The following is a 19,225-nucleotide window of genomic DNA, read 5'->3' as shown; positions in this document are numbered from 1 at the left end:
GGCATGATGTGTGGTCGGGGAAAGTCCAGAGTTAGGAACCCGGGTGGGGTAGTGGCCTGGCCACGATTCTACAAGGCCATCCCCCATTTCCAGTCCTCACCTCCACCTCTTGCACCTTGCTGTAGTCTGAACCCCAGAGGACCACCCGACGATCACGGCCCCCTCCAGACACCAGCGTCCCGTCCCGCAGGGCGCAGAGCGCAAACACGCCACCATCATGGGCTCCTAGAACTTCCTGGGTGATGCGGTTTCCACCTGCAGGGAGATCAGGGATGGGAGTTGGCATGAGGAGGCTGTTCCTTTACAGAACCCTGTGAGGACCTAAAGCCTCGAGGCCCACATTCACCTTTCTGTTTCTCCTGCTCTTGCACCCACTACCTATCCGTCTGCACACCATGCCTGGACTCGGTGCTTTATCGTCTCTCCACTGAGTCATCTGAACTCTCACCCGCCAGCTCGTCCTTTGACTAATCCACTCATACATGTCTCCAAGGCTTCTTCCACTCATCCATCCATTTCTCCTGCCATCTATCTATCTGCTCATCTGCCGATCCATGTATCCATCTCTCATCTATCGACTCATTCAGCCGTCAATCTACTAGTTCATCAGTTGGTTCTCTCCCACTTCCTTCTATCGACCGCCTCCCATACATCCATCTACATTTCTGTATTTAATGATCCAACACTCCTTCCTTCCACTGCCCCATTCATTCATTTATTCATCTCCCTATTGATCCTTACATCAATCTACCACTTCATCCACCCACCCATTCATCTATTGGTCCATCAATCCATCTCGCCACCCATCCATCCATCCATCCATCCATCCATCCATCCATCTATCCATTCATCCATCCATCCCTCTCTCCTAATCCACTCAGACAGCCATTCACTTGTTTCCCATCCATCCATTCATACAGTTATCTGTCTATCCATTCACTCATTCATAAATCCACCCACCTATTTATCCATCCTCTCACCCATTCTTCCATTCATACATACAAAAATCCAGTCATCCTTCTACCCAGTTATTCACACAACACACTAGCTACAGCTGAGTCATTTCACACATTTATACTCGGGCCTCGGTTGCTAGCAGAGGACAGAGGCTGGGGGAACGGAGAATGACTACAGAGTCAGAGATGCCTGAACTGAGCCTTGTCAAGGATGCTGGAACTGGAAAATAGGAATTTATCTTTTTTTGTTTTTTGTTTTTTGTTTTTCCGGAGCTGAGGACCGAACCCAGGGCCTTGCACTTGCTAGGCAAGTGCTCTACCACTGAGCTAAATCCCCAACCCCAGGAATTTATCTTAAGGGCTGGAGACATGGCTCTGCGTTGGGAGCACTTGTTGCTCTTGCAGAGACTTGGGTTCAGACCCTAACACTAACAAGGTAGCTCTCAACCATGTGTATTCCAGTCCCACAGGATCTGGTGCCCTCTTCTGGCCTGTGTGAGCACTGCATGCACATGGTGCATACACATACATGCCAGCGAACACTCATACACATACAATTAAATGTTTTTAGATTTTTAAAAACTATGTGTACATGTACATGTGTGCACATCCATGTTTAGGTATGCATACATGAGTGGCTGCAGGAGCCAGAGGAGTTAGATCCCCTGGAGAAGGAGTTGTAGATCACCTGACACGGTTGCTGGGTAGCAAACTCAGGTCCTCTGGAAGAGCAGAATGTTCTCTTAACCACCTAGCCATTTCTCCAGCCCTGAAATCTTTTTTATTTTTTTAAATAAAGAAACAGGAAAAAAATTTACCCTAACATGGTGCCGGAAGCTCACAGTACTTGCCAAGCAAGTGTAATAACCAGGATTCAGATCCCCAGAACCCACATAAATGCCCAGACTTGGTAGAGATCCTTAGAGCAAAGCTGGCTAGTGAGACTAGTTATATCGGTGAGCTCTGGGTTTGATTGAGAGTCCTGCCTCAATGAGTAAGGTGGAGGAATAACTTTGAGTTACTTGACAATCACTTCCAGCCCCCCCCCCCCACACACATGCACACACGTGCGCATAAAATAGAAACAGAGAGATTTATCCTACAGTGACATTGACTGATCCCACATGAGCATGGTTACAGGAAGGGAGATATTTGAACAGTCAAGGGTATTTGTAAAGATGGAGGTCGGAGTTAGTACTGATACTAACCTTTGCCCCAGACATAGAGGTTCCCCCCAGAGTCTCCAGTGACCACGTCGCCACCTTCCAAGAAGGTCACACACAGCACATACTTTGGCTTCTCGTGTTTCTATAGTACAGGAAGAGAGAGGAAGGATGGCGTCAGAGTGTCACTAGAGCAGGTGGCTTTGTGCAGATCATAGGCATCCAGGGCTTTTGGACCACGGGAAACCCCTGTGGTTTGGGTAGGGAGGCCCCATAGAGAATATCTGCCTTTCCCCTCTCCTCACCAGAACAGCTCAGGCCACCTGGGAGCTCTGGCCATGTTGTAACCCTTGACCACCTGGGACAAACCTCTTGCCCCTCCTCTTTGTCCCTATACTTTTCTGCCAGTCCTATCATCAGTTTTCTCTGCCTCTTCTCTTCTCCCTGCCTCAGACATCCCGTTTCCAGAGTCTAAGCTACATCTCTCTGTGCCTCAAGCCCTCAGTGCTGCCCTTTGAGCCGAGAAGAGTAGGGAACTTGAAACTGTGCCTGTCCCTGCCCTCCTGGGCCCTTTATCTACTGTTCTGGTTCCTTGCGAATATGCATGTCTGGGTGCACATGCGTGTACATTTACATGGAGGACAGAGGACAACCATGGAGGCATTTTGTGGAACATATCCACCTTGGGTTTTGTTTATTTTCCTTTCTCTTTCTCTCTGTCTGTCTCTCTGTCTCTCTCCCTCTCCGCAACCCCTCTGTTTGTAGCCCAGGCTGGCCTTGAACTCATGGAGATGTACCTGCCTCAACCTCGAAAGTGCTGGGATTAAAGGTGTGCACCACCATACCTGGCATGTTGATTTGTTTTGTTTTTTAATCTGCTACACTTTTTTAATCATTCTGCACATTTATGTGGTATATGTGTATATGTGGAGGACCAAGGACAATTGTGGGAGTCAGTCTTCTCCTTCCATTCTGTATGCCTCAGGGATTGAGCTTGGGGTCTCTGCCTTGGTGGCAAGCACTTTTAACTGCTGAGCCATCTTGCTTGCCTAAATATTGTTTTTATTTTTGTTGTTTGAAAATTGTGTGTGCCTGTGTGTGTGTGCGCACGTGTGCCTGTGCATGTGCACCTATGAGTACAGGTGCCTGCAGAAGCCACAAGTGGGTTTGGATTCCTGGGTGCTGCCTGATGTGTGTTGAGAACTGGATTTGGGTCCTCTGCAAAAGCACTTTAATACCTAACTACCCAGCCATCATCTCTGGCTCCCCTCAACTCGCTTTTGAGACAAGGTCTCACTAGGATCTGGGCTTGCCAAGTAGGCTAGGTTGGCAGACCAATAGGCCAAGGATCTGCCTGTCCCCACCTCCCCAGTGCTGGGATTCTAAGCACCTGTCTGCCCTGCTCCCTGGCTTGTAGTATGTGTGTGCTGTGTGTTCATGTGTGTGCCACTGTGTTCCTGTATGTGCACGTGTGCATGCTAAGTGTGTTTATGTGTATATGCTTACATGATATGTTATGTGTGTTCATATGTATGGAGGAGTGTGCTATTGTGTTCATGTGAGCATGTATGCATGCTAAGTGTGTGTGTGTACGTGTGTGCATGCTAAGTGTTTGTTATGTTATATGTGTTCATGTGCATGGGGCTGTGCTACTGTGTTCACGAGAGTGTATGTATGTATGCTAAGTATGTTTGTATGTGTATGTATATGCTATGTGTGTTTGTTGTGTATGGAGGTATGCTATTGTGTTCATGCATGAACATGCATGACTCCCAAATGTGTTTGTGTGCTTGTGTATGTGCATGCTATGTGTTTGTTGTGGGTTATGTGTGTGTATGTATATGGGGTGTACTATTGTGTTCATGAGCATGTATGTATGTATGCATGCTAAGTGTGTGTATGCTTGTGTATATGTGCATGCTAAGTGTGTTTTTTGTGTTCATGTGCGTGTGTGTGTGCTATTGTGCTCATGTATGTGCATGCACATGTGCAGTTGATATCAGATGTCTTCCTTGATTGCTCTTCAGATATTCTTACTGAGGCAGGATCTCTCGCTGATCCTGGAGTTTACAGATTCAACTACTCTTGCTAACTAACTTCCCCGGGGAATTGTGTGACTCCCCTCCTGAGGATTACAGATGTCCCACCAGGCTGGCAACTGGAACCCCAGTCCTCACACACACACAGTAAGATCTTATCCAGAGCCATCTCCCCAGCCCACCTATCCCTGCAGCCTGTCTCTGTGAATCCCCTTTTCATGTGGGCAATGCTGGTCATTGAACACTCCCGATCTGCCTGGAACTCCCGTGTTCTCTCACCCCTGAACCCTCACAGGTCAGAGTTCAGCAACATCTTCCTTCATATAGAAGAGGAATGAGGCCAGACATGAAACAGCTTGCTATTCCCAAACCACCAAAGCCCTGGAGCCCTGAGGACTGTCTGCCTGGAGTTCCTCTTTGGCCCTCGAGATCAGTCTGTCCACAAATCCCTGGCACTCACCTCAAACAGGCCCTGCCGCTTGCTCAGGTTGCCTCCTTCCAGGCTCCAGAAGTAGATGTGGGATTTGCCACAGGTTATCAGCAGGTTGGGATCAGTGGGGTGGAAGGTAGCCACCAGCACAGCCTCATTAGAACACTTTGAGGGGAGTCAGGACAGATACTGAATGAGGATCTCAAAGCCACCAGGACTACCATAGCATACCCATCCCACGCAGGACCGCCCTAAACAGCCTTCTTTCAGAAGCAGGTAGGAGACCGGCTGGCTCCTCAGGGAGTTCCTAGTCTCTGTCATTTGTTCACTGTGCTGAGTGCTTTATAAAACTCATTTGATCCCCATTGTCCACTGGGAGATAAGGTCCATTAGTGCTTTCCATCACAGATGAGGTTCAGAGAAGGAAAGCGCTTGCCCAAGGCTACACAGCTATTTAACACCTATGTTCAGGATCATAACATCTGATTCCAGGACAGCATCTCCTGTCCTCTTATCCTTTCCTCAAGAGGGGCCCCTGATCTAGAATCAAGTTCCTTCCTCTCAGCCTGGGCATGTGATCTTGGGCAAACAACTTATGATCGTGCCTCCCTCCCTACCCACCCCCAATGACTCTTACTAAACAGCCCTGGCTATCCTGGAACTCACTGTGTAGACCAGACTGCATGTGACTTTGTGCTGAGCCTGGTCCACCCACTATACCCAACCTCTCCACCTCCCAAGAGGAGGACACCATTACTGATCTCATGTCCAACAGAGGCAGCTGAGGCTCACAGAATGGAAGCCGTTTGCCCAGTTATCCAGCAGACGATGCCAAAGCCCCCATTTAAGCTCAAGTCTGGCTGCAGATTCCTAACCACACAGTGCAGGATGTCTCAGGAGGTCACCTGGAGGGCAGCAAGCCCACCCACCTTGCTATCCACCACTTTGCTCTCCTTGGCCCAGTCCCACACAGAGAGCACATGATCGTTGGATTCGTCCACTGCACATAGCAGGTTGCCCCCATTCTGTGGAACACAGAGAGATGGGTTAGGATATGTTTCCCCACATTCCACTCTGATCTATTCACCACACATGCCTGTTCAAACTCGTTCACAAGCATGATACATGAAACACATTTGCCTTGGTCAGCATTGATTGCCAACTTGATCACAACCTAGAATCATCTGGGAAGTAAGGTCGTGTGCGCAGCACCATCCCCTAGGCAAGCAAATCTCAATGAGGGACTGTGGGCAGCACCATCCCCTACGCAGGAAATCTGAACTGTGTAAGAGTAGGAGAAGTGAGATGAGAACTAGCATAAGCCCATGCTTTAATTCATTGCTCTCCAAGGCTCCTGACTGTGGAAGTAATGTACTAGCTGCTTCAAGCTCCTTGGCTCTCCATTGTCTTCTAAGTTACTTTTCTTGGTTTATTACATCATAGCATCAAGAAATGAAAGTAAGGGCCTGGAGAGGTGGCTCAGAGGTTAAAAGCACTGGATGCTCTTCCAGAGGTCCTGAGTTCAATTCCTAACAATCACATGGTGGCTCACAGCCATCTGTGATGAAATCTAGTGCTCTCTTCTGATCTGCAAGCATTTGTGCAGACAGAACACAATATACATAAAAATTCATTAAACATTAAATAATATTAATATTTAATAATAAATAGTAATAAATAATTATTAAATCTTAATAAATAAATCTTTAATAAAGAATATGAAATGAAGGGGCTGGGGATTTAGCTCAGTGGTAGAGCGCTTACCTAGGAAGCGCAAGGCCCTGGGTTCGGTCCCCAGCTCCGAAAGAAAAGAACCAAAAAAAAAAAAAAAAAAAAAAGAATATGAAATGAAAGTAAGCCAGGCAGTGGTACATGCCTTTGATCCTAGCTCTTGGGAGGCAGAGGCAGGCAGATCTCTGGTCCAGCCTGGTCTACAGAGCCAGTTCCAGACAGCCAGGGTTCCATGAAGAAACCCTGTCTTAAAAAAAAAAAAAAAAAAAAAAAAAAGGAGGGGGGGGGGCGTTTGCCTAGCAAGCGCAAGGGCCTGGGTTCAGTCCCAAGCTCCGGAAAAAAATATATAAAAAGAAAAGTCAGCACTGGTTAAAAAAATTTTATCCTATGTAAAAAATCTTTTTGTGTGTGATATTGGGGATGGAGCCTGTTACATATTAGGCAGGGGCTCTACCACTGAGCCACGCCCCCAGACCCTCACTGGGGGATTCTAGGCAGGGGCTCTACCACTGAGCCACGCCCCCAGACCCTCGCTGGGGGATTCTAGGCAGGGGCTCTACCACTGAGACACGCCCCCAAGTCTCCATCTTGTTTTTGGTTGAGAAAGGGCCTAATTTGATTGCCCAGGATATGAGCCAGTGAGATGGCTCAGTGTTTGCTGTCAAACCTGATGATTTAAGTTCAGTCCCCAGGATTCATATGGTGGAAAGAGAAAATTGACTTCTGTGACTTGTCTTTGGACCACACATACGGTGTTCGCATATGTGCACAAACACAAAGTGAATACATAAATGTTATTTCTTAATTAGTTAAACTGCCCAGGCTGGCCTTGAACTTATTTTGTCTTCAGCCTCATCAGTACCCAGGAAATCTGGTGTACGCGACCATGCTCCACCTCTTAAAGAGTTGTACAATGGGGGCTGGAGAGATGGCTCAACGGTTAAGAGCACTGACTGCTCTTCCAGAGGTCACGAGTTCAATTCCCAGCAACCACATGGTGGCTCACAACCATCTGTAATGAGATCTGGTGCCCTCTTCTGGCCTGCAGCCACATATGCAGGCAGAATGCTGTACATTAAATAAATTAATTAAAAAAAAATAAAAAATAAAATAAAAAAAAAAGAGTTGTACAATGACTCATCCCTAAGAAAATCTGCAGCCTGTACAATTGGGGATTTTTTTTCCTCTCCGAATTTTATTTTATTATGTGTATGGGTGTTTTGCCTGCAAGTGTGTCAGTGCACTATATGTGTGCAGTGTCCAGGGAGGCTAAAAGACAGCGTTGGGTTCTCTGGAACTAGAGTTATGGACATTAGTTATGGACGTGGTTCCTGGGAATCAAACGGGAATCCTCTGAAAGGGCCAACAGTGTTCTTAACTGCTGAGCTATCTCTCTAGCCCCCACAGTTGGCAATTCTTGTTTTCTTTCTCTTCTTCTGAGACAACATTTCTCTGTGTAGTCCTGGCTGTCCTCAAACTTACTGTACAGACTAGCTAGCCTCGAGCTCAGAGATCTGTGTCCTCTGCTTCTTGAATGCTGGGATTAAAGGCGTGTGCTGCGGCCCGGCTCACAGTGGAGAATTCTTGCTGACACCATCTACTCTGCAGTATCACATGGTATGAGGGGTGCTGAAACGGGCCCCTGCTTCGGATTCCTGGCTCGCCTCCAAATTGCTGTGTAGTGCAGGCTGGCCTCAGCCTGCAGTGAACCCCCTGCTTCTACCTCCTGAGCGATTTGTTTTTCATTTTTTCCCTCCCGGTTTGGTGCTGGAGATGGAATTCAGGGCACTGTGCAGGCTTGGCAAGCCCTCTACCACTGGGCCATGCCCCCACCCCTGGAATGGCTTTTTATGTACATGAAATCCAGCCATTATCAACACTGCCTGTGGAACTTGGGGAGGTAGGGCTGGCAAGATGGCTCAGTGGGTAATGGTGCTTGCTGCCAATCCTGGAGCTGAGTCCTGCTCCTAGGACCACCTACATGGCAGAAGGAGCGAATCAACGGCAAGCAGTTGTTCCTGACCTCTACGAGAGGGCTGTGCGCTTGTGTATGCGTACATGTGGAAACACACCCACAATAAATAAATGCTTAAAGATAATATAGTCGGTTGGGAGGACAGCAGCGGATACTGATGGATGAATGTGAGCAATGGACAGTGACCTAGATAATGAAAATATCAGCACCAAAGGGGCTGGAGAGGTGGCTCAGTGGTTAAGAGAGCTGCCTGCTCTTCCAAGAGGTCCTGAGTTCGATTCTCAGCAACTACATGGTGGCTTACAACCATCTGTAATGAGTTCTAGTGCCCTCTTCTGGCCTACAGGAGTACATGCAGGCAGAAAACTGTATGCTATATACATAATATTTAATCACTAAAAGACAACATCAGAACCAAGTTTGTTATTTTGTATGCTAACTTTAAATTTTCATAAAAAAAAAAAAAAAGAAGGACCACTCAGTGCTCTTAGGAGGACCCAGGTTAGGGTCCCAGCAGCCATGTTAGGTGGCTCACAACAGCCTCTAACTCCTGCTTTCATGACATCTGATGCTGTTTCCTGGATACTATAGCAGCAAAAGTAACCCAGTGATAACGTACAAAAATAAAGGACCGGGCATGGCAGCACATGCCTTTAATTCCAGTGCTCGGGAAGTAGAGACAGCTAGGTCTCTGAGTTCAAAGCCAGCCTGGTCTATATAATGAATTTCAGGACAACCAGTGCACACACAGTGAGAAGAACTTGTCTCAAAAATAAATTAGATAATAGACTGATAGAAAGTCGGCCTGATGTGGTACGTTGTTATTTTGAGACAGTTTCAATGTATAGCCATGGCTATCCTAAAACTGGGTACTTAGATCAGGTTGGCCCCACACTCAGAGCGATCCTTCTGCTAGTCAGGCAGTGGTGGTGTTTGCCTTTAGTCCTAGCACTTGGGAGGCAGAGGCAGGCCAATCTGCGAGGCCAGCCCGGTGTATTTGATTTCTAGGATTACCAGGGCTACACAGACAAACCCTGCCTTGAAAAACAAGACAAAACAAAAATAAAAAATAAAAAACAATGCCTGTATTAGAGGCATATGCTAAAATATTCATCTGAGCGCATTTGAGACAAGGTCTCACATAGCCAAGGCTGGCCTAAAACTCCCGATTCCCTCCCTGGCCTCCCTGCTGTGTGGAACATAAAGAGGTGCCCCCAACAAACTAGTATTTCTTAAACTACCCCAGAACCACTGCAGACTAACGCTGTGAAATAAAATTATCATAAAAAAAAAATCCATCGGGCTGGAGAGATGGCTCAGTGGTTAAGAACACTGACTGCGGGGCTGGGGATTTAGCTCAGCGGTTAGAGCGCTTACCTAGGAAGCGCAAGGCCCTGGGTTCGGTCCCCAGCTCCGAAAAAAAGAACCAAAAAAAAAAAAAAAAAAAGAACACTGACTGCTCTTCCAGAGGTCCTGAGTTCAATTCCCAGCAACCACATGGTGGCTCACAACCATCTGTAATGAGATCTGATGCCCTCTTCTGGTGTCTGAGGACAGCAACAGTGTACTTATATATATTAAATAAATAAATCTTTAAAAAAAAAAAATCCATCGAGGGAGTGGAAGGGGAGGGCGTTGGCATCAACACCAAATTGCTCCACAAATTCCAGAAAGATTATTTTAACTTCTGTTTTGATCAGGGATTGGAAGGCAGGCATGCACACGGCACTCAGTGCTGGAGTTGAAGTGCCTTGAGAGATAAGGAACCTTCCAGAATGCTCAAACAAAAACAACCCATTGGAGAAAGAAGGGTATGGCGGTCCCTGTGTTGCAATTCCAAGTGTCCTGTGCCCAGTGCTGGGCTCTGGGTTGCAGGCCCCCAAGACCCTGAAGCCCGAGATTTGAAGGGCTGTATGGCTTGTGACATCATAATGAGGCACAGCCCAGCCACTCCATAGGAAGGTGCTTTATGGAGGCATTGGGCCAAAGACTTACGGATTTGGAGAAGGCCACACAGCACACAGCTCTGTCAAACACCCCCAGGCCCAGGACGTGTAAGGTGGAAAGGGAAACTGAGTCCCACACACGCACATGGGGTGGCAGAGGCTGAAGAAAAGAGAGGCGCAGTTAATTTAGGGAGAGGGGGTCCCAGCTTCATTAGTCCCTCTGCACTCTGCCCTCTGGCCATATATACCTTGCCTTCCTTTGTGGTTCCTGCCACCTGTCCCGTGGCGATGGTGACCATATCCGGATGGACAGCCAGACTGAGGAGAGAGGAGCAGAATCAGCTGTGGGGAGGGAAGAACTCAGAGACTAGGGATCCTTCCTTAGCAGGTTAGAGTCAAAATACACAGCTGTTCACTCAGTAAACACGAATTTTAAAAATGTTTATTCGTGAAGGGAGTTTGGTAGCACACCTTTAATCCCAGCACTCAGGAGGCAGAGACAGGTGGATTTCCATGAGTTCAAGGCTAGCTTGGTCTACAGACTGAGTTCCAGGACAGCCAGGACCACACAGAGAAACCTTGTCTCTGAAAAAGAAAAATCTTTTTCTTTCATTCATTTATTGAAACAATGTCTCATGTAGCCCAGGCTATGTAGCGGAGAATGGCATTGAACTTCTGACCTTCCCTTCTACCTCCTGAATGCTAGTATTATACATGTGGGCCATTACTTCTTGTTTATGGGGCGCTGGGGATGCCCAATGCTTTGTGCATGTCAGGCAAGTACTCTACCAACCCAAACACATGCCCAGGCATAGTCCTTTGAGAGTAAAGACAGGCAGTTAGAGGAAAGGCTGAATTTCTAATTCAAAATACCCACCTGGCTCGAGGAATGTTCTAGAAACAGTGGTGGTGGAAACTGATTAAATCCCAATATGGAAACACCTGGGACTCTGGGGGGAGGCACCACCACATACACTACTGATAACTGTCAGGTACAGGAGTGCGTGTGTACAATCCCTGCACTCCAGAGGCTGAGGCAGACCGAAGAGGCATGAGTTTAAGACCAAGAATAGTTAAGTTCTAGGGCAGCCCGGGTTTGATGTAAAAAGACCCTGCCACAATAGGAAAAACAAAAGGCAGGGTGCTAGAGAGATGATTCAGTGGTTAAAAGCACTAGCTGCTCTTCCAGAGGACCAGGGTTCAATTCCCGGCACCCACACTGGGTGGCACATAGCCTGCTGCAACTACACTTAAAGGAAACATGACACCTTCTTGTGGCCTTGGGGACACCGCACACACGTGGTACACACAGGGTGCACACACAGACAAATGGTATGCATGTGTGCGTGCACTCGCACACACATAGAAAACAAAAAAGATAAACACTACAGGGGCCGGAGAGATGGCTCAGTGGTTAAGAGCACTGGCTGTTTTTTCCAGAGGACCCGGGTTCAACTCCCAGCACCCACATGGTGGCTCACAACCATCTATAACTCCAGTTCCAGGGGATACGACACCCTTATACAGACACACATGCATCATAACATCAATGCACATAAAAGGAAAAAAGAAGATGCACTATATGTGTACATACAAAAATCAATGCTTGTTTTCCTATTAATTTCCCCCTGGGATCTATTAGTCGCATAGGTGGAGCATTAGTTTGGCAATGGCCCCACGCTCCATGGTGGCAGTCATGTGGAAAGAGGCCCGGGAGGCACAATTTGGATCAATGCCCAAGCCTGAGTTCTCCCATCCCCCAAAGTACCGAAACTCACCATTTGATGTCATCATTGTGTCCCAGGTAGTGTCGTTGTCTCTGCTCCTCTACGCTGTACAGTACAGCCACAGAGGCCACGAAGTACACCACCTCCCCGGTGGGCAGGAGGTAAAGGTTGGCCCTGCAGTCCCGGCCTCGATAGCCATAGCTGGAGACGCCCAGGGCTGGTTAAAGAGCCTGTTCAGTCCCTCCTGGCTGAATGGGAGTCTTAAGGCCACTGGAATGTTTTCCTGTCTCTGTCCCTGGCCCTGCAGGGGGTGTTGAACCATGACGTTTCAAAACCATAAATATTCTGTTTGTGTGTGTGTGTGTGTGTGTGTGTGTGTGTGTGTGTGTGTGTGTGCATGTAAAAATGTAGAGGCCAGAGGTAAACGTTGGGTGGATCCCCACTGGTTGGGTGGACCTCCATTTCTCCACACTGTTTTTTCCACCTACATTTTGACACAGTGTCTCTCACTGAACCTGGGACTCAGATTCAGCCAGACTGACTGGCTAGCAAGCCTCAGGGAATCTTCCTTTCTCTGCCCCACCCACTGCTGGGACTGCAGCCACAAGAAGCTTGGTTCCTTTGTGTGTGTGTGTGTGTGTGTGTGTGTGTGTGTGTGTGTGTGTGTGTGTGTGCATGTGCGCATGCGCATGCGCATGCACACAGACGGTGGGAATAAGGTCTTCATGCTTGGGCAGAAAGTGCTTTGATAACTGAGCTCTCTACAACCCTGTTTTTAGACACTGTATTGCAATGTAGCCCAGGCTGGCCTTCAATCCTGAATGAAGCCTAGACCTCCTCAGTGCTGCAATGCCAGGCCAGGGTCATCATGCTTTGCCAGACGGAATATGGAATTTTACAAATGTAATTAGGATCTCAGGATGAAGTCACCTACATGATATGCATAGGGCCTAAACCTAGTGACAAGCATCTTTATAAGAGACAAAAGAGTGGGTTGTGGGGTACACATCTGTAATTTCAGCACTTTGGAAGGCCAAGGTGGGAAATAGACTTACCTAGAAGTAGACTCTTACCTAGACTCCATGAATGAGTGACTAGGAGGTGTGGCTCAGTGGTAGAGCCCCTGCCTAGAATCCCCCAGTGAGGGGCTGGGGGCGTGGCTCAGTGGTAGAGCCCCTGCCTAGAATCCCCCAGTGAGGGGCTGGGGGCGTGGCTCAGTGGTAGAGCCCCTGCCTAGAATCCCCCAGGGAGGGGCTGGGGGTGTGGCTCAGTGGTAGAGCCCCTGCCTAGAATCCTCCAGGGAGGGGCTGGGGGGCATGGCTCAGTGGTAGAGCACTTACCTAGCACACACAAGGCCTGTGCATATGTGCATACATGCTTGTATGAATGTGTGCAGGTGTGCATGAATGTGTATGTGTGTGAATATCATGTCTGGAATTGACTTCGGGTGTCTTCCTTCCTCAGTCACTCTCCCTCCACCTTCCTCAGGCGGGCTCTCTCATTGAACCTGGAATTCAATCCCAACTCGTCCTGGCCAGTTTGCCCTGGAATCCTGTCTCTGCCTCCAGATCGCAGGCTGCACCATGCCCACCCAGCATTCACATCCGCTGAGGATGGAGACTCTCCATGCTTGTGCAGCAAACGCTGTATCTAAACAAGCATCTCCCAGTGCCCTAGCCCAACACCTTTACCCGGCAGGAAATCCATTTATCAGGGGCGACAGCCAACTGAGGCACAGGGAGGAGGAAGGTGGGTTTTCCTTGGTCACAGTCAGAGGCAGGGCTGCGTTTACAACTCGAGGCTCCACATCATCCCCTAGGATCATTTCCAGTTCCCCAAGTAGCTCCAACTGACCGGGGCCACAGTCTTTCTTTCTTTCTTTCCTTCTTTCTTTCTTTCTTTCTTTCTTTTTAATTTTTTTTCAGAGCTGGGGACTGAACCCAGGGCCTTGCGCTTGCTAGGCAAGTGCTCTACCACTGAGCTAACCCCCAACCCCCCAGTCATTCTTTCTTAGTCTGGGATGTTTCCCCTTCAATCTCTGCTTGTGGGTTCCTGTGCCTCTTTTTGAGAAACGTTTTCACCCCCCAATGTGTGATACACCCCCACTGAAAGTTTCTAATAGAGATATTGTTGTAGCTGGGTGGTGGTGGTGCACTCTTTTTTTTTTTTTTTTGGTTCTTTTTTTTCGGAGCTGGGGACCGAACCCAGGGCTTTGCGCTTCCTAGGTAAGCGCTCTACCACTGAGCTAAATCCCCAGCCCCGGTGGTGCACTCTTTAGTCCCAGCACTCAGGAGGCAGAGGCAGAGGCAGACAGATCATTATGAGTTCGAGGCCAGCCTGGTCTACAGAGTTCCAGGACAGCCAGGGCTACACAGAGAAACCCTGTCTTGAAAAACCAATATATATTTACCTGTGTATGTATGTTTGTGTGTGTGTGTGTGTGTGCATGTATATATGTATGCATGTATGAATATGTATGTATGTATGCTTTTATATCCAGCCCTTGCAAGGTGCAGGCAGGAAGATGAAGTTCTCAAGATCATCTGTGAGTTAAACAGTACCGCCTCAAACATTCCCGAACTAGTAACTGACAGCAGGTCGTTCCAGCAGCCCGGCTTCCCTCTGGACTCCCTGTGCCTTCCGACCCCCAATTCTCCCACTGTGGCCTGAGAAACCCTAGCTGTAGCCCCGTCCCTCATCTCCTTCTCCGCCCTCTAAGACGGGAGGGAGGGAGCTTAGTCAAAGGATACACCCAATCTAGCTTTAGCCGGCTGGAAGGCAGCTCAGAACGAGTGTCCAGGCTATAGGTGGGCGCCAGCTCGTCTGGGATCAGCATGGGCACAGGGCGTCCCCGCAGAAACATCTTCACGGATCCCTCCTCTGCCAAGACACCCTCGGAGGTTAGGTTCCACACCAGGCCCTAGGCTTGTTTGCTCTCCTCTCGTTATTATTACTAACATCATTATTATTATTTGAGACAGCTGGCCTGGAATTTGAGCCCCGCCTGGAGTTCACTGTGTAGCCCAAGCTGGCATGGAACTCAAGGTGATTCCTCTGCCTCAGACTCCCAAGTGCTGGGATTACAAGTGTGAGCTATAAGGACCAGCTAATTATATATAGACAGAATCTCTTTATGTAGCCCAGGGTAGCCTTCAACTTCCAAAATGCCTCAGCCTCCTAAATGCTGGTTTACTGGGTTAGACCAAACCTCCCTCCCTCCATCCTTTCTTCCCCCGCCCCCGCCCCGCCTCTCTCTTCTTTGCTTCTCTTCCTCCCATCCCCTCCATCTTCCTTTCTTAACAGGTGGATAAACTGAAGGCAGACAGCCAAAGGCCCAGAAGCCAGGACCCCAAGTCTTCAGCGGCTACAATCAGTGAAACCACGCCCACCCTCCACACTTACCCATGCTGAAGATAACTTCTTTGGTTTTCCTATCAGGAAAAGACGTAGCGGGGAAAGAGGGGGAGGGGAAAAGAAGAAAACAAGTGTTTTAGCAAGCACTTGAGATAGGAGAGGGCGTTCTCCCACTAACCCCGGACTCTGCGGGTCTGGAATGATCAGGCGAGTAAGGAGCAGAGCGCTACCTCTCTGCAGGCCCTGTGCTTTGCTCGTTAGATCTTGAAGAGCCTAAGACACAGGCCCAGAGAGGCAGAGATCGCCAAAGGGTCACACAGCACGATGTGGTAGGCACGCGATCCTGGAAGACCGGAGTCACTAGGGACCCTCCCTCCTAGGCAACAGAATGCTCCCCGGCACTCCTTCCCTCCCTACCCCGCAGCACCCCAAACATCAAGCAGCCAGGAAAACGGGAAAAGTTCAGAGGGAGGGGCGTGTCTCCACCTTCTCTGCCAGAGGGGAGAAGGGGCAGGAGGAGGGAGGAGGGGTGCTGCGAGAGGGTCTCACCCAGTTCCAAAACTACTCATGGCGGCTGCTGGCTGAGCTTCGGGTCCGGGGTGGAGCCGGCACCGGCCCCGCCGCTTCCGGCCCTGGGAGGCGCCCGTGCCACCGCCCCTGTCCCGCCCCCCGCGGCTGACCCCTGCAGGCGTCAGGTGCCACTGGGTCCCATAGCCTGGACCACAGAATCCAGACACAAGACTGTCTGTAGAGGGTGAGGGTTGACAGCACAGACTCAGAGGCGTGTTTGCCTGAGAACAGATCTCCCCAGTTCTGCCTCTTTCTAGAAGTATGAACTAGTTGCCCAACTATCCTACCTCGGTTTCCTCATTTCAAAAACGGAATAGAATAGCTACACTTCCTAGGGTGGTTGCGAGGTTGATAGCGGCCAAGGCAGGCAAGCATCTGACCAAGAACGTGACTGTTACTTCAGGAGACTTGGGGTTTGATTTTAGTTTTTTTTTTTTTTTTTTTTTTTTTTTTTTTTTTTTTTCCGGAGCTGGGGACCGAACCCAGGGTCTTGCGCTTCCTAGGCAAGTGCTCTACCACTGAGCTAAATTCCCAACCCCGGAGTTTGATTTTAGACTTACCATAGCTTACTCTTAAGTCCTGGCTCCTTCTACTTCAGTCTGGTCCTACCCTTACACATTGACCCCCGCCTCTAGATACTTGACCATGTCCACCACTGGACACACCCAATGCCCTCTTTGTAACTTAGTCCTGGATTGACTCTGTCTTCTTGTCTGTGTTTGTGTCTCTGCTCTTAAGACAGGATCTCAAGTAGCCCAGGCTGGCCTCAAACTAAACAGCCGAGGATAACCTGGAACCCCTGATCCTCTTCCCTCTACTTACCAAGTTGTGGGATCAGAATTGTGAACCCCCATACCATGTATGTATGTATGTATGTATGTATGTATGTATGTATGTATAAATCTGAGACAGGGTTTCCCTGTAATCAAGGCTGGACTGAAACTCAAGTGTAATCATGTAACCCAGTCTGGCTTTGAACTTGTGGCAATCAATCCTCTTGCCTCAGCTGCTGCTGTTACAAGCTTGAGCCAAGGCCACTCCTGGCTTCCCTATTAATAACCAATGGTTCATCCACCTCTGTTCTTGGGTCTTATTAAGCGATCTGACTCTATCCGACTTCACAGGACAGGGTCCTAACATTTTCCAAGCCATCCCGTAAGATCTGCCACACCCACTATACCAAGCAACTTCTTTTGGAGTTGGACATCCTGAAAAGAAGTCTCCGCTCTAGGTTCTGGTTCTACCAAGTTAACTCCAGTTACACCCTCAAATTCCGACCATATTTCTACGTCTGATTCTAACGTTCCCTACAGAAACTGAGTGTTGCGCTCTGGCTCCACCCAGAGAATCAAAGGGAACTTTCTTTTACCTTTCTAGTCACACCCAGGAGCCTGGCTCCTCCCTAGCTTCCTCGGCTGACCCACAGCCCATCATCCAGGCCTGCTTAGAATACAGTCTCGATCGTTCCCCAGTGATTGTCACTTTCCCATTATTGGCGCTACCCCTCCAGGCTTTCCAGTTTGACCAGGCTACCCCAGTAGTTCTGCACCCATACCTTGTGAACACGCTTACCCCACTCTAGGTTACAACCTCGTGGCCAGGGGTCTGGCTTTAATTCTGTCTGCAGTTGGGGCCCTACCCATGAACTTACCCTTCCTTTTTGGCGCTACAATTACTGCTGGAAGATGTGGTACGACTACGGGGGTCCTCTCGACGCACAGAGGCCAGGCGCTCAGGTGACAAGTAGCGACGGCTGCTGCAGAAAGACCAGAGTGATGATGGCTATACCGCAACGGTATAGCAGTCTTCTCCAGCAAGGTCTGGGAGGAGGCTGGGGTCCTAGTTTCCTTGCTTTACCTGCGTCCGGAGCTCGCCTCTTTCTTGGGGGAAGATGGGGAGGTGGCATAGCCGCCCACGCGTCGCGGGGGTCCGGAGCCATTGAGGGGCGTCCTGGTGGGAAGGCCTTTCAGGAGCTGACACACTGGAGCAATGGGATTAGAGTATGGGGTTAGAGCAATGGAGTTAAGATATGAGCTTGAGGTCGTGCCTCTGTGCCTAATCACACCCTCACCCTGACCAAAATACCCGAGGCAGTGGTGCCCAGACGCGGGGGCGCCCGACCCTTAGGGATGCTCCTCGCGCGCAGCGCTGCGCCTTGTTCTTCGCATGCCCGCAGGCGACGCAGCGCGTCCGCCAGCGCCGCCTTTAGGACCGCCAGCTCATCTTCTTGCAGCTGCAGCCGCTGCTCCAGCGCCGACACGCGGTCGTCCACCTCCATGCCGCTGGTGCCGGACAGATTGTCATCTAGAAAGCAGAGGAGATGCGGGCTGCAGGGGACCACGGGAGTGGAGAGGTGGGGGGGGGGGTTCGGAGCGGGGCGCTACAAAGATCAGGAGAGTGCCTCCAGCTTTTCGGGGTCTGTCGGGGATCAGCCACGCTCTCTGCCTTTTCGCAACCTGGGGCCGATGAGGATGCGTGGAGATGGGCCAAAGAAGAGGGTTCCGGCAAGGAGGAAGGAAATCCCCACCTCCTCTCTCTGTCACAGTGTCCTGGCCATGCGACCTTGGGGGAAGTCCCTTTTTCTCATGCAGATTCCACCAATCCCAGGGCCTCACTTTGGTTTTGAGATTCTGTGACTAAGATGCTAAATATCTTTTAAGTCACATCAGCATTTTAAAGATGACATCAACCTACTCCCAGTGACAACGTTCTAGAACGCACCCCCAACGTCCTCTGAGGAACGTCAATATTCTGTCACAGGTACCAACATTCTCTCGCTGTATCCAAGACTTTTCAAGCCAAAAAGGTCCAGTTATGTTCATCCCTTCCCCTCACTCTCCTCTCTAACGGGTTCGCCCCTCCAAGAAGCCGTAAGGACGGATCTTCTATGACCCCTGGCGGTCGACATGGGGGTTGCAGGACAGGGATGACACCCGATCTCTTCCCCAGCAGGGAGTTTCTGTCCTCTGGTCCCACTTTATGCTGTCTCTGTACCCCCACCCCAGATTTAGCCCTTTTCCTTCTCTCCAATCTATTGATTCAGTTTTAAATGACTCCCTCATCATTTCCCCCTCCCGTCCTTCCTCCCAAGGGGGGTGAGGGATTCTAAGTGATCCTCCACCTCCCTCCCAGACCACTCCTACCCAGACTCATTGCTGAGACAATCTAGGAGACCCTGGCTTCCAGCCCGTTTCAAGTAAAGATGGTAGCAGGAACAGCAAGCGGGCTCGGAGGTCTCACTTGCCATCCCGAGTTCTGTGTCCGTCACTAAACCAGCCCCGCCTGCCCGCTGGACTCCCGCACTGCAGCCTCCAGTCCCCCCACCCCTTTCCCT

At 49.5% G+C, this 19,225-nt stretch overlaps 1 protein-coding gene and 1 non-coding gene across 8 annotated transcripts in view; both read right to left on the bottom strand.

The window, feature by feature from the left end:
• Eml2 (EMAP like 2) overlaps positions 1-19,225 on the bottom strand; it is a 31,443-nt gene that overhangs the window by 10,526 nt on the left and 1,692 nt on the right. For 3 of the 7 annotated variants that reach the window (XR_010061162.1, NM_138921.3, XM_039093638.2), the window contains exons 2-13: positions 17,977-18,195; positions 17,749-17,872; positions 17,543-17,647; positions 15,370-15,398; positions 14,718-14,847; positions 12,019-12,168; positions 10,489-10,558; positions 10,290-10,400; positions 5,518-5,613; positions 4,619-4,753; positions 2,165-2,264; positions 101-255 (exon numbers count right to left, since the gene is read on the bottom strand). Coding sequence is in view for 6 of the 7 variants with exons in the window: in NM_138921.3 (NP_620276.3) it covers positions 101-255; positions 2,165-2,264; positions 4,619-4,753; positions 5,518-5,613; positions 10,290-10,400; positions 10,489-10,558; positions 12,019-12,168; positions 14,718-14,847; positions 15,370-15,398; positions 17,543-17,647; positions 17,749-17,872; positions 17,977-18,195 (1,424 nt within the window). In the remaining variant the exon portion in view is untranslated. Of the gene's footprint in view, positions 1-100; positions 256-2,164; positions 2,265-4,618; positions 4,754-5,517; positions 5,614-10,289; positions 10,401-10,488; positions 10,559-12,018; positions 12,169-14,717; positions 14,848-15,369; positions 15,399-15,870; positions 15,923-17,542; positions 17,648-17,748; positions 17,873-17,976; positions 18,196-19,034; positions 19,185-19,225 lie in introns of those variants that run through there. The other 4 variants (XM_039093526.2, XM_039093551.2, XM_039093491.2 and 1 more) reach the window with 4 other exon arrangements.
• On the bottom strand, positions 15,538-15,634 carry Mir330 (microRNA 330). The gene has a single exon (NR_031777.1). It is a non-coding gene; the product is annotated as a microRNA 330 (primary transcript).

The sequence above is a fragment of the Rattus norvegicus genome, chromosome 1 (assembly GCF_036323735.1).
Source record: "Rattus norvegicus strain BN/NHsdMcwi chromosome 1, GRCr8, whole genome shotgun sequence".
Taxonomy (NCBI): Eukaryota; Metazoa; Chordata; class Mammalia; order Rodentia; family Muridae; genus Rattus; species Rattus norvegicus.
Note: the sequence above shows the minus strand (reverse complement) of the source record. Positions and strands in the feature narration are given on the sequence as shown.